At 54.7% G+C, this 14611-nt stretch overlaps 1 protein-coding gene across 6 annotated transcripts in view; it reads left to right on the top strand.

Annotated features, from left to right (window-relative positions):
- Positions 1-14611, top strand: part of ADGRG1 (adhesion G protein-coupled receptor G1) — a 46173-nt gene that overhangs the window by 10836 nt on the left and 20726 nt on the right. Inside the window, 1 exon segment of one of the 6 annotated variants that reach the window (NM_001083656.1) lies at positions 9273-9542. The exons of 2 other annotated variants lie outside the window; for them this stretch is intronic. Coding sequence is in view for 2 of the 4 variants with exons in the window: in XM_059876604.1 (XP_059732587.1) it covers positions 10786-10908 (123 nt within the window). In the remaining 2 variants the exon portion in view is untranslated. 6 annotated transcript variants of the gene reach the window in all.

The raw sequence follows: 14611 nt of genomic DNA on the forward strand, positions 1-14611 counted from the left end.
TTTGGAGGGAGGAGTTTCATGGCTGAGGGAACAGAGTGGGGTAGTGGTCGGCCAGTCCAGGAGAAGGACAGGTACAAGAGGCGGCAGAACTGTGGCCAGTCCATGTGCAGCGGGGGTGGGCTTCCTAGCAAGGTCCAGCATGACAAGTGCAAGACGGGCAGGGCAGAGTCTGCCATGAAGGAGGCCACGTGGACGGTGCTCTGGTTGAGTCTAGCCCCGGGTCACTTCATCCTCAGCAAGACCTGCGTGTGGATGGTGGATGGCGGGGGCTGGAGTGAAGAGTCAGGGGCAGGGCTGGTGGGGAATGGGGGAAATGTGACCACACAGCCCCAAATCTCACTGCTGCCACCCCACCTAGAACCAGAGCAGGTTCAGCACCCCCAAGCCTGATCCCGGGGCAGCCCTGTGACTCTGTGTTCTGACTCACAGCAGCTGGGACATCACATGAGCAAACCCAGCAGCTGGGGGGACCAGGACCCCAGGGACCAGGCAGATGGCAAGTGGGGGCAGGGCAGGCCTGGCACCGAGGGGCCTCTCAAGTGGCATGGAGTCCTGGCTGGACCCCAGCCTCCCCAAGCTTGCCCTCTGCCAGTCTGGTCCTCTCGCTCATCAGGAGTTCCTTGGGGCCCCCGGGGAGCCCTGCAGATTTGGGGGTCAGGTTGGAGCTGCTGGAGGAAGGAGCAAAGATACACATTTTCTGACCCCTGCCCGGCGCCTGCCCTGGCACAGGTGGGCTGAAATATCCCCACCCCCTGCAGGCCCCTCAAGCCCCAATTCTGGTTCCCTGGGGGCTTGGCTGGACCAGAACAGTCCTGGATCCTTGCTGCCCTTGGACTCTGCCAGGCCTAGGCTCAGCGTTTTGAACACTCCTTTATTCCCACAAGCTACAAGCTCCTGGTGCACCCATTTTAGAGATGAGAGCACTGAGGCGCAGGAGGCTCCTCCAGGAGTGACCTCTTATCTTGGGGGCTGCAGAGTCTGGGCTCTTGTCCACTGTGTTCTTCTGCCCCTCTCCATGGGAAGGGGACTCCTCAGCCAGGCCGGACTCCATGCTGGGGGCAGAGGACATGTGCCCTTGTCCTGAACCCCATCCTTGCCACTGTTAAGCCCATGTGCTTTTAAGGCAACAGGACCCATGGAGAAAGCAAGGCCACTTATCTGGGGAGAGCTTTGTTCCTCTCGGGTTGTGTGAACTTGGGTGTCTGCGCCTCATTTTCCTTATCTGGAAAAAGTAGATAAAACATAACAGTATCTACTTCAGGGGCTGTTTTGAGCCTGAAGGACTAATGTGGTGAATTGCTGACACCAGCGCTTGTCCCACAGGTTAGCCTTCACTATTGTGATCTCCTCCTTGGGCAGAGGGGTGCACGGAGGCCCAGAGACACGTAATAGCTTGAGGGGGGACATCTTCCTGCCTCCCATCCCCCAAGAGACCGAGAGCTACCTGGGCATCAGCAGGAACCGCCCCCCTACCCCCCCACCCACAGCCTGACTTGTGTTTTGGCGGGGAGGCCAGGGTGGTGGGAGTTGGGCTCTTGGGCTGGCGCTGGCTCAGGCTCAGGCAGCTTGTGGCGCACTTGGCAGTTCAGGCAGGCTGAGATAAAAGCTGAGCCCTGGAGGAGCTGGCAGGGCTTCCGGGCACCAGTAGACAGGCTTCTGCATTAGAGAGAGATGGCCTAGGGGTGGGGGCCTCTTTGTCCGGGAGCCAGCCCAGCTCTGGTCCCCTGAAAGGCCGGCGGTTAGACAGCTAATGGCTCCAGCCTGGCTCCCAGGGCCACTCACACTACCTCCAAGATGAGCAGCAGTGAGCGATCAGAGCCACCTCTGACTTCCCTCCAGTCCCGGGTCTTTGCCTTCCTCCTTCCAGAAGCCCTGCCCTTAGCTCTCTGGGCCCAGGGGTGAGAGCAGAGGACTTTCGGGCTTGTATCCTGCTGCCTAAGGTCACAACCTCCCAGACCTCAGTGTTCACACCTGTGCATCGAGGTGACCCCCCCACCCCAGGATTATTGCTGGAATTTGGGGGAAATGGCTGCAAAGCATGTACTCAGCACAGTGTGCAGCATTGATGGGTCTTCCCTAAACCTCTGCTGGAAGTTTGGGCTTCAGGTTTGGTCACACGGTAGTTCAGTTAGAACTGAGTTTACATCCTTGAAAAGTGACCTTGAGCAGGTGGCTTAATTTCTCTAAGCCTCATTCCTTAGGCTGGAGAAGGCAATGACACCCCACTCCAGTACTCTTGCCTGGAAAATCCCATGGACGGAGGAGCCTGGTGGCCTGCAGTCAATGGGGTCGCTAGGAGTTGGACACGACTGAGCGACTTCACTTTGACTTTTCACTTTCATGCATTGGAGGAGGAAATGGCAATCCACTCCAGTGTTCTTACCTGGAGAATCCCAGGGACGGGGGAGCCTGGTGGGCTGCCGTCTATGGGGTCGCACAGAGTCGGACACGACTGAAGTGACTTAGCAGCAGCAGCAGCAGCATTCCTTAGGCTGTCAAACGGGCAGAAGGATACCTGAATCCCTAAGTGAGACCCTGTGGGAATCATCTGAGTCAGCCCCGGGCTGTAGGGGCCCTTGAACAGTAGACCCCCCCCCATTCCCAGCTGTTCTGGACCTTTGCTTTCCCATTGCCCAGCTCAGCTGTCCCCCTGGGGGAGGCAGCACAAGATGGGTGGCTCTGGGTTGCCCCATTCTGGCCCAGCTGTGTGAACTTGGACAGGTGTATTAGCCTCTCTGTGCCTATTTTTGTTATCTTCAAATTGAGGATAATAATGGCACCTTGGGGCTTCCCTGGTGACTCAGTGGTAAAGAATCCACCTGCCAATGCAGGAGGTGCAGGTTTGATCCCTGGGTTGGAAAGATCCCCTGGAGAAGGGCATGGCAACCCACTGCAGTATTCCTGCCTGGGAAATCCCATGGATGGAGGAGTCCATAGGGTTGCAAAAGAGTCGGACACCACTTAATGATTCAACAATAATAAATAACAGCAATGGCACCTTGAGAGGGTTAAGTGAGCCAAGAAATCTCAACCACTGGGTATAGGGCCTGGCACACCATTAGCGATGTCATCGCCACTCTTCTGGGCCATCACCGAGCCCTTCTCTGAGGGAGCCGCAGTGAGCTTATCACAAGCATTAGCCCTGTCTTCCCATGACATCACTGGGAAAGGACCCAAGCCCCAGAGAGGCCCCCTGGACACCCTCATCCAATGGCCTCTTGATCTGCTGGCCTGAGGAACAGTCCCAGAATGAGGGTCCCTCCTGCCCCTGGAGACCCAAGGCCTGCCTGGCTTGACCACTGTCCCAAACCTGCAGGGGAGACCTGGGTTTGAGCTGGGCTGGTCTCCTGGGGTAGCTGAGTCCCCTTGACCCCTGGGCAGTGAGGGTGGGGGTCCCTGGCTGAGTCTGGCCCTCAGGGGTGTGGCTCTGTGGCTGGCATCCTGGTTTCTGACCCTATGGCAGGGGCACAACTGCCCAAACCCACCTGCCTTAATGGTGACAAATGTGAGGGGTGACCCCAGGGGGCAGCTGAGTCATGCTTGGCCTGGCACCCTCTGCCCACTGCTCCTCTGCTTTGTCACCAGTTCAGTGTGTGTCAACCGCCCTGGGCGACTCCTAACCAACCCCCCAGCCCTGGTGCGTACAGCTCCACTGCCTACAAAGACCTTCATTCAGTCGTGGTGCAGCTGCCCTCGGAGTTTTGAATCTGTACATTTCACAGATGAGGAAGCAGGCCAAGGTCCCCTGGCCGGTCAGAGATAGTCTCCTGACTCCAAACCTGGATCTTTGCCTGTGGCCCCGCAGATGATGTTCCCAACTGAGGTAGTGAGTTCCCCGCACCTGCTGGTATTTAAGTCTGACAGGGAAGTTGTAGGGGGACCTCAGATACCATGTGGGGATCTTCACGGCTCTTTCCAGTCCTGAGCTTTTCCGACCCTGCCCATTCTAGCATCAGGCAACGTTTGTGGGTAGGTGGCGCCTCCATATAAAAGCCCTCTCCAAGTCTTGCCAGTACACCCACCATTAGAACCATCCATTACATCTTCAGAGGCTCCTCAGTTCAGTTCAGTTGCTCAGTCATGTCCAACTCTTTGAGACCCCATGGACTGCAGTACGCCAGGCTTCCCTCCCTGTCTATCACCAACGCCTGGAGCTTAGTCAAACTCATGTCCATTGAGTCGGTGATGCCATCCAACCATCTCATCCTCTGTCATCCCCTTCTCCTCCCGCCTTCAATCATTCCCAGCATCAAGGTCTTTTCAAATGAGTCAAATCTTCGCATCAGGTGGCCAAAGTATTGGAGTTTCAGCGTCAGTCCTTTCAATGAACACCCAGGACTGATCTCCTTTAGAATGGATTGGTTGGATCTCCTCACTGTCCAAGGGACTCTCAAGAGTCTTCTCCAACACCACAGTTCAAAAGCATCAATTCTTTAGCCTGTAAACAGCTCAGTAAGCTGGATGGGAGGCACAGAGGGCAAGAGGACATCAGGGGAACAGGACAGGCGTGAGGAAGAAAGGTCTGATGGAGGAGTTGGGAAAGGTGGACACCCACCTCCTGAATTATCAGGTACCCCTTGCTCTCCCTCATCCAGTAGGTCTGCGCCTGGTAGGTGTGTGCCTGGCCTCATGGCACTTCCCCTCCCCCACACCTTCATGTGACATCACCTGGTGAGAGCTGCGGACAGTGGGCAAGGCTGGAAGGAATCCTCATGCAGTTTCCTCAAAGCTGTACTTATCCTTTGTCCATGACCACATCTGCCACACCCGCCTGGGGCTCTGCCACCTAGGTACACACCCCAGACCAAATGGGCAGAGTCTATTATTCAGTTCCTTGGCTAGAAGCTGAGAATATCTGGGTCCTAGTACCTGGGCCAGGTCTGGAGGCAGTGCACATTGCCATTTGTGGTGGAAAGGACAACCAGGGTCTCCCCAAGGAGACCCTGCAGTGGGTGTCAGTGCATCTGGGAGTCTGGCCTCTGCTCTCCCACCCGGGTTTAGGGAACCAGAGTTGGGAGCTGCAGTAACTAATGACCTGGAAGGATGGGAGTGCTTGCAAACCCCATGAGCCTATGGGTGAGGGTCTGACTTCTGGGCTGGAATGCTTTGGACACATCGCGTAGCCTCTTGGGTCTCATGTCCACTTCCCTGGAGTGGCTGGCAACTCCTCTCCATGTTCTGGAGATTCCAGGGCTGGGGCTGGGGGCATCACAGGTGAGGGAGTGCATAGAACTACCCGTAAGTTCAGTTTCACCGCCATGTGACCCCAGGAAAGAAGCTTCTCCTCTCTGAGCCTCAGTTTTCCCAGTTGTAAAATGAGCTTAATAATACCTACTCCTCTCAGGGCAGCTGTGTGCATTGCAGAAGGTCAGGTGCACATCATGTGGTTCATGCTCCCTCATGGTTCCTATCTCTGCCCCAGCTCCATCATGAGTCTCTGCAGGCTGGTCCTAGGGATACACCTGCCTCCAGGTGCCTAGACCCCAGGATCCTCCCTGGCCACAGGCACATACCATTTCCCCTCCTTGCTCCACTCTGGGGAGCCCACAGGGAGTCCAGATGGGAGATTTGGCATTTGGAGCAGTGGGTGCACGACCCACCTTCGTTGGTAAATTGCATGCCTGGGCCCCCTCTCTCCTGGGGCCATGGGAGCAGGTGGTGGAAGGTGTAGTAGTGTGTACTCTGCCTCCACGTAGAGAGAAAACTCTAATTTTGATCACAGTTCAGACAGGATCTCAAACATCAAATAATCCAGCACCTGTGAAAGTATGTCTGTGGTCCCACTGGTCTAGGAAAGCCTTGGGCTTCCAGGCTTGTGCACAACAGTTCAGTTCAGTCATTCAGTCATGTCCAACTCTTTGCGACCCCATGGACTGCAGCATGCCAGGCCTCCCTGTCCATCACCAACTCCTGGAGCTTACTCAAGCTCATGTCCATTGAGTCAGTGATGCCATCCAACCATCTCATCGTCCCCTTCTCCTCCCGCCTTCAATCTTTCCCAGCATCAGGATCTTTTCAAATGAGTCAGTTCTTGGCATCAGGTGGCCAAAGTATTGGAGTTTCAGCTTCCACATCAGTTCTTCCAATGAACACCCAGGACTGATCTCCTTTAGGATGGACTGGTTGGATCTCCTTGCAGTCCAAGGGACTCTCAAGAGTCTTGTCCAACACCACAGTTCAAAAGCATCAATTATTTGGCGCTCAGCTTGCTTTTAGTCCAACTCTCACATCCATACATTGCTAATGGAAAAACCATAGCCTTGACTAGACAGACTTTGTTGGCAAAGTAATGTCTCTGCTTTTGAATATGCTGTCTAAGTTGGTCATAACTTTCCTTCCAAGGAATAAGCTTCTTTCAATTTCATGGCTGCAGTCACCATCTGCAGTGATTTTGGAGCCCCCCAAAATAAAGTCTGCCACTGCCATTGTGCACTACAGGACTTCTTAAAAGCCTTTATCAGGTGGCTCTGGATGGGAGGTGAAGTTTCAGGTCCTGTCCTGGCTCTCAGGCTGTGCACAGTCTTGGAAGCCCCTCTCTGGCCAAGCCTCTGGCAGCGATGTGTGTGCCCCTAACTCAGATAGAAGCTGGGAAGCGGGGACGGCTCAGTGCTGGAATCCCCCTGCCCTAAGCATCGGGAATGGCTCCTTTGGAAACAGGCTTGGAGCCAGCCTGGCCTGGTCAGACTCCCAGCTCTGTCTCATTCACTCATCCATTTATTAACTAGCTGTCATTGAGCATCTACTGTGGACCAGGCTCTGTGGCATTAGGTACTGGAGATACAAGTGCTGAGCAAGATAGATAAGAAAGAGCAAACACAGAGAAATGGATGACAAGCAAATCACAGGGTCATTTCAGACAATGTTAAGTGCTTTAAAGTTTATTACATAAGGTGACATGGAAGAGGAGATGAATGGGGAGGCTATTTTGGTTGGGTGGACGTGGAAGGCTTTTTAGGAGAGGGGAGACTTGGATTAAGACTTGAGAAGGGGGACTTCCTGATAGTCCAGTGGCTAAGACCCCATGCTCCCAATGCAGGGGGCCTGGGTGCAGTCCCTGGCTGGGGAACTAGATCTCACATGCTACAACTAAGAGTTTGCATGCCACAGCTAAAGAGCCTACATGCCGCAGCTAAGACTGGGCACAGTCTAATAAATATTAAAAGAAAAAGAAAAAGTCTTGAGATGGAACCAATCAGGGAAAGAACCCAGAAAGAATGTTCTATGCTGCGGGGAAAGCAGGTGCAAAGGCCCTGATGTGTGTCTGGAGATAGAAAGAAGGCTAGTGCGCTGGACCTGGTGTACGTGAGGAAGGGTGGGGGTGGCATAAGGTGGAGGAAATGGAGCGGGGTCACTAGCTTGTTATTTTGGCAGTCATGTTGCTCTCAGAGCATCAATTATCTGATTTATGAGGCTTATCACTTTGTCCCCGATCTCCACCCTGGTCAGGAGTGTTGTGGGTGTTAAGTAAGAATCTTTCCGGCAGACACTTGGTTATGGGCAGCTATGCGCTACTGTAGGTTTTTTTTAAATTCATTTTGATATTTGGCAAAACTAATACAATTATGTAAAGTTTAAAAATAAAATAAAATTAGAAAAAAACAAAAAAAAACAAAAAAAAATTGTTATTATAAGTGCTTAGTGACTATGGGTGGGACCAGGGATCCTGGGCCTCTCTTTCTCTGCATGTGGCTGCAGTTAGTGAGTACCAAGTGTGTGTACAAGGCCAGGGGTGCCCCATCTGTGGCTCCCTCTCTGGCTCCCCTGAACCACAGCCCCCCGCCAGGTCCTTTCAAGCCTAGGATCTTTTGATCCACAGCGACTGCCTTCTCTGGCCCAGCAGGCCCTGGAATCCTTTCCGGGCGAAGGTTCCACCGAGAACAGCAACTCCTTTCTTTGCTTTCTTTTCCTCTTCCTCTGGGCGCCAAAAATAGTGCCTGAATAGGACACAGCTCTGCGCCGCCAGTGAGACAATAGCCCTGGCTCTGGTCCATCAGTGGTGGGGTGGGGGGGCGATGGGAATGCAGGGGCGCACCATCCCATGGACCCCAGCTCCTGCTGCTTTTCCCATGGCCTCGGCCAGAAGCCAGCCCAGAGCCCCCTGGAGTGTGAGTGCCGAGGGGATCCTTGCTTATTCTGGGGAAGGGCTCTGAAACCCTGGGCTCCTTGGCGCCCTGAGCAGCCCCATCCTGTCTCTTAATCAGCTGCTGGTCTGGAGCTGAAGGCCCTCTTGGGGGCGTCCACAGCCCTGGGCCTCTTCTGGGCCCTGTATGGCACACAGAGGCCATCCTGTGGCTTTGATGTCCTTTTGCCTTTAACTCAATGGCTATGAAAGACTTTTCAGAGGTCAAAGAGATGTGTCCTCTTGAAATGAAGTGAGCCCTCATCAATGGAGGTAATCAAATAAAGTCCGGATATACATTGGATGGGGGTGGGATTAGTCAAGCATCAGATGGACACTGGGTCTTGATGTCTTCATGCCTCAGAGGAGATCATGGTTTGAATTCCATACATCTCTCTTACCAGTTAGGTGGCCTTGAACAGGTCACATCATGTGCCTGAGCCTCTGTCATTCCATCTGTAAGATGGGTTCAATAGGGCTAACCTTTAGAGTGGTGGAAATGGATTTCCAAAATGCCCAGTGGAGTGCCTGGCACATATGCAGGCTTGCAGAAGCTTTGCCTCTGTTCTCTTCCCTCCTCAGACACGTACTTACTCTAAGTCATAAAAAGGACCCACTCTTGGCCCCTAGGGAGCTCTGGAGGAAAGCCAGGGGGAACCTCTGACTCCAGGGCTAATTCAGGAGAAAGATTCCTGGTGGGCTGTGGATATCTGGGACGGCTTCCTGGAGGAGGCACTCCTCTAAGACATTTCCAGGGAAGTATTGTACATATTCTGTGCTCTTGGAACCCAGTGGTGGGGATTAGATGGGTATCCAGGGGGATCAAGCCAAGGCCACAGGCTGGCAGCCTCATGGGCAAATATAGCTGATAGCAGACACTTTTGATCACAAGGGTAGACCTCACTAGTGTTCTAAAAAGATTTGGATTTAAAGTAAATGTTGACGAACTTAGGCAAGTGTTCCCCAGTGTTCCCCATAACTTAATGTACTAAACTCTGCCCTTCTTCCTGCCAGCTCCATTCCTGGCCGGCATCTGAGTAAGGGGATATGGGCACAGGACAATTAGGGGAACTGCGCTGTGCTGGGTTGGAGTTGGGTGGTGACGTAGTAGTCACTGCAGCTGCCAATGGTTGCCAGGGCAACGGTTGCCAGGGGTTGCTGTCACCTGCGCCCCTTTTCCTGGGCTGTGGGCTGGGGCTTGCAGCCCATCTTCCCGCTGCTTTGTTTGAGGCTCTGGTGAGGAGGCGGGAGCCGGAGCTGGGGTAGTTCAGCTTCAAAGTGCCCCTCTGGCCTCTTGGACTGGGAAGAAGCTGACCCACCGCCTCAGCAGGCTGCAGCCTGCAAACAAGGCAAGCCCTTAGCCTACTCATTCACGCGCTTTATGTATTGATAATCCGCTTGACGGCACGAAGGAGGAATCCAGGTATGATTCTTGCCCTCTCTCTCCATCCTTCTGACTCCCGCTCCCCAAACCCCACCCCCACTTCTCATCTCTCCCCTTTTCCTTGTCCACCTTCCCTGCCATCCCTCTCCCCCTGTATCACCTTCTGCTCCCTCTGCCTCTCCCTCCCATCCCCACAACCGCCCTTCCTCCCTAAACTGAAAGCTTAGCTGATGGGGAGGGTGGGGCTGGGTGTCTGTGACACCAGGGGCTCAGATGCGACTCCGAGGGGAATTGGTCAGTGAAACAGACAGCAGCCCAGAGTGACGAGGAAGTGGCTGGGGGTAAGGGCCTCATACCCCACATTCCTTCCCTCAGCCACACTCCAGCAAAAATTCAATTTCAGTTTATGGGCTGTACCCCCGTCATCGAAGACAAGCCTCTGCTGGTGCTGGGAGTGGGTGTCCAGAGCCTGCGGCGGACAGAGAGCAAGAGTGTTGCTGGGAGGGGGTCCTGACAGCTCCCAGGACCAGGGCTTCTTCAGAGGAAGGGATTCAACTAATACCAAGCAAACACATTTCTGGAAGCATCTTTTACTGGAAATTTTAAAGAGAAGCCCTTTCTAACAGGTAATGTCAAGCAGAAATGGACTGCAAAATCGAGAGCCTGTGCTCTGGAGCCAGGCCCCAATGCTGCACCTCAAGCCGCGTGATCTCCAGCAGCCAACCTGATCTTCAGGGCCTGTTTCCTTATTTGTTAAATGGACAGAATGGTATTTGTCTCAGATTTGGGGGAGGATTAAATGTGCTCCTTTGGGTGGAGAGCTTAGAATCGAGTCTTGCATCTTCAGAGAGCTTCCTTTAGTGCTAGCTGTGTGGCTGGAGGTGGTGAGCACCCCGCCCATGGGGGTATGCAAACAGTAGCGGAGGACCAGGTGAGGCGGCGCTGTGTGCTCAGTGAGCTGGGGTGGGATCCTAGTCTGTGCCTCCACCGACCATCCCTGGAGGGAGCGGGAACCTCAGGCTCACCCTGGCCCCCAGCCCCTGTTGGGGAGGATGCCTGGCTATGTGTCGGGTTTGCCCCTCAGCCAGGGATCTGGGACCCGGAGGAGGAGAAAGGAAAGGGAGGGCTGGCAGCTGACCTTGGGAATGCTAAGGGGTCCTATGCTCCAAAGGCAGGCATTCTGCCAAGGCCCCAAGGAACTGAAACACAGCCCCCAAAAAATGAACAGGGAGGTAACTGGGCTGACCTTGTATGCCTGGCCTTAGCCACTTTTGGAACACAGATGCAGAAGGGAAACTGCAGCCAGACAGCTGAGGTCAGTCTGTGGTTTGAGAGAGAAGACAGGCTGGGCAGGAGGATGGGATGGCCAGCACTGTTTTCCTCCCCGTTCGCTGTCAACCAGGAGGTAAGCTCTTCCCTTCCCTAGAAGCAACCTGGGGCTCTGGTCTATGGAGAAGACAGACGGGGGGACAGGGATCTTGTCACCTCCTCTGTAGAGGAGGAAGCTGAGGCCCAAAGAGGGGACTGGGTGCTACAAGAGTCCTAGGACCAGTTAGGTGTGGCACTAGTTCAGGACCCTATGGGCTTCTCTGATGTCTCAGGTGGTAAAGAATCTGCCTGCAATGCAGGAGACCCAGGTTCAATCCCTGGGTTAGGAAGATCCCCTGGAGAAGGAAATGGCAACCCACTCCAATATTCTTGCCTAGGAAATCCCATGGACAGAGGAGCCTGGCAGGCTACAGTTCATGGTGTCCCAAAGAGTGGGATATGACTGAGCGATTAACACACACACATGTCTAACTCCTGCCACCCCTACTCTGGGAGTGTGCATTCCCTGGGCAGGTGCTGACTGGTGAGGGCCCTGAGGCCCAGCTTCAGCTGCTCCTTGTGGGGAGGGCTGTGGGGAGCCCTGCATGTGGGTTGCAGGCTGCCCCAGGGGCATGGAGCTGTGCAGGGCTGGCACCACTGTCCCAGGACTGCTCATGACAGGTCCTGCTGTCTGAACACCACCCCCAAACTGGGCCTGACCCAGACCTTCCTAATCCCTCCCCTTCCCTGAGGTTCTAGATTTTTTCCATCCTCACTCAGATTCCAAAAAGGTTGTGATTCTCAGCTTCTAAAAGCTCTTGCCTCCCCATCACTTTTCTCTCTCTCTTTTTCTCTCTCTGCTCCTCCCTCATTCCCTTTCAGTCCCAGCATTCTAAGTGTCTCTGCCGCTTGAGGTGACCGTGGTTGACTTTAATGGCAATCTAGAAACATGCTGGCACTGCCCCTTTTTCCAAGAGCTGGTGCTGCCGGCCAAAGGGAGGTGTGATGGGGCTGCCATTACCCCAGGTTCCCCCAGGACCTCTGGCCTGGAAGTGTCAAAGATGGTGATGAGTTGCCCTGGGGAACATCACAGCCTAAATGGCTCCTGTAGCCCATCTCCTGCTAGTTAATGGCCTTTGGGACAGCTCAGAGGGGAGGAGAGGGGAGGCAGCTGGAGGGGGAATGCTGACAGCTTTCTTATCTGTGTGGTGTCAAGATTTCTGAGCGCTCCTCTTTTCATATTGGTAACAGGTGTTCTGCAAAAAAAAAGCTCGCACCATCACACTGGGCTGGGAAACTAAGCCCAACCAAGCTCTGTGGATTTTCTTTCTGCAGCACTTATCAGAGCCTTTGATATGTTAATTCATATGATCAAGTAGGACCTGCAGTATTTCTCGAGCTTGGGAACTAGTGCTTCTTAGGGAGGAACTTCCCTGTAGCTCATACAGTAAAAAAATCTGCTTGCAGTACAGGAGACCTGGGTTCGATCCCTGGGTCAGGAAGATCCTCTGGAGAAAGGAATGGCAACCCACTCCAGTGTTTTTGCCTGGAGAATCCCACGGACAGAGGAGCCTGATGGGCTACAGTCCATGGGCTTGGAAAGAATCGGACATGACTAAGTGACTAAGCACACACAGCTTCTTAGGAAGTGCTTGGCTAAGTTACCTCATAGTAAAGTCAGGGAGATAGTTCCAGAGAAGGGAAGGAAGGGGCTCTGGTGACCGTAATGGCTGAAATCACGGGCTTTGATGTTTGGTAGACTAAAGTCTGAATCCTGGCTTGGCTACTTACTTGCCTGAGTATCACTTAGCCTGTTTGGATTTCCATTTCCTTTTTACATTGGGGCAATAATAGTATTTGCTTTATAGAGTTAAGGTGAGGATTGAACAATTATTTGTGAAAAGTGCCTTGCACAGTTTTGGGCACCAAGTGAGTGCTTGCTCAATGGGAACTGTCATCCCCCGCTCCCCTTCTTGGATTCCAGCTCCTTTTTGCTGTGCCAGCTAGACCTCTGTTTATTGCCGTCTGCTATTCTGCCAGGCACTGCAAGGCTGGAGTGCAGGGCAGTCGGGGGAGGATGTGGAGGCCGAAGGCCAGTGTATGGTCTGGGATCCCACTGGGGTCTGGTGGGGGCACCTCCTTCGTTTGTTGGGTACATGGCATTTCTAAGTTAGACCTTTACAGATTTGGCACAAGGTTGGCATCCAGTGGGGAGGACCGGTGTGTGCAGAGGTTTGGAGGAGGGAACACTCAAGCCCAGGCAAACCCAGAGCAAAGCAGAGCAAGCCCAGAGCAAACACTCTGATGCAGATAAAGCAGGTGTCAGGGTGGGCGGCTGTGGCTAACTGGCTCTCAGGGGAACCCGGCGTCCTTTCACCTGGGCAGGTGCCCCTCTCCTGCCCTTCCTCGGTCTCCCCCCAGGGCCGGGGCCTGTCTGGGCACGCGGAGGGAGCCGTAGCCCGGGGACCTGCTGGACGGAAGCCGTGGGGCGGCGGGGCCTGCGCTGACGGGGCAGCGCTCCAGAATGTGGGACTCATCCTGGGCAGTGAGCCGGCAAGGCCTTGGCACCCGCCGGCCTCCGGGAGGCAGGCAGCTAGCTTAATTTTTATTCTTTTTAATTGTAGAAAAATTCCTGGAACCTGAAGTCACTCTGTTTTCCCCGGCCAGGCCAGAACACCCTTCCTGGGGGGAGTTCTGTGTGGCCACCTAGCTTGGGCCTCGGTCACCCGGCCTGTGACTGAAGGTGGGGAGAGACGGGCTCCATGTTTGCAAGTGGTGCCCCCTGGAGCCCCGGGCTCTGCTGAGGGGCTGGGGGACCGGCTGAGAGTGAGGTGTGGTCGGGGGTCCCACTGGGGTCTGGTGGGGGCACCGCCTTTGTTTGTCGGGTACATGGTGTTTCTAAGTTAGACTGCATTTATGAGAGTTTGGAAAGGGCTGATGGAGGGTCCTCTCAGCCCCCCACCCCACCCCCATGGAGGAAACACCTGCTGCAGAGCCTCCGCTCTGTTCTAACGTCCCTCCTCACTCCCCTACACACCCGCACACATGAGCACACACACATGTGCACACCTCATGTGTTCTACCCTCAAGGACTTCATGCTCACCCACCCCTCTCTTGGCCAAATCCTTCTCTCCTAAGGCCCTCTGTCCAGGGCTGGGGGAGGGGGAGCCAGCATCTCCATGTTGTCCCCCTCCGTGTCCCCACCGCCTCCCACACTGACCAGCAGCTGAAGATGAGGGCTGGAGCTGGGAAGCTGGGCTGGGTCCTCCCACTGCTGGCCCTCCCCGCAGGAGGGCAGGACCAGGCTCACACCTGGAGACCCACTGGGGCAGGGGCTCCCCTCCCCCTCACACCCCCCTGCTCCCAGCTGTGCTTGGGGAGGTCTCTTAAAGGTTCCAGGCACCCTGATAAATGCTAGGTGAGCCACCCAGGACTGTGATTCATCCTCACTACCACTGAGGTGGAGACGAGACGCCACGGGGGAGGCAGGCTGCCCTGGCTCCCGTCCAGAGCGAACTGTTTACCACCCAAGTGATCTGGGGTGGGGCCCCACCCACCTCTGACTCTGTAAGACAGGGCTCCTGGTGGTATCCCAGCCTTGTAAGCCAGTGGTTCAATGCCCGAGGAGTGCTGGTCAACGGGATGCCTGGTCCAGCTGGACTCCCAAGCCCCACACCCGGCCTGGAGCATCTGCCCCTCACATGCTGCTATTGTTTAGTCACTCAGTCCAACTCTTTTGTGACTCCATGGACCGTAGCCCACCACGCGCCGCTGTCCATGGGATTTCCTGGGGAGAATA

Source organism: Bos taurus, chromosome 18, assembly GCF_002263795.3.
Source record: "Bos taurus isolate L1 Dominette 01449 registration number 42190680 breed Hereford chromosome 18, ARS-UCD2.0, whole genome shotgun sequence".
Taxonomy (NCBI): domain Eukaryota; kingdom Metazoa; phylum Chordata; class Mammalia; order Artiodactyla; family Bovidae; genus Bos; species Bos taurus.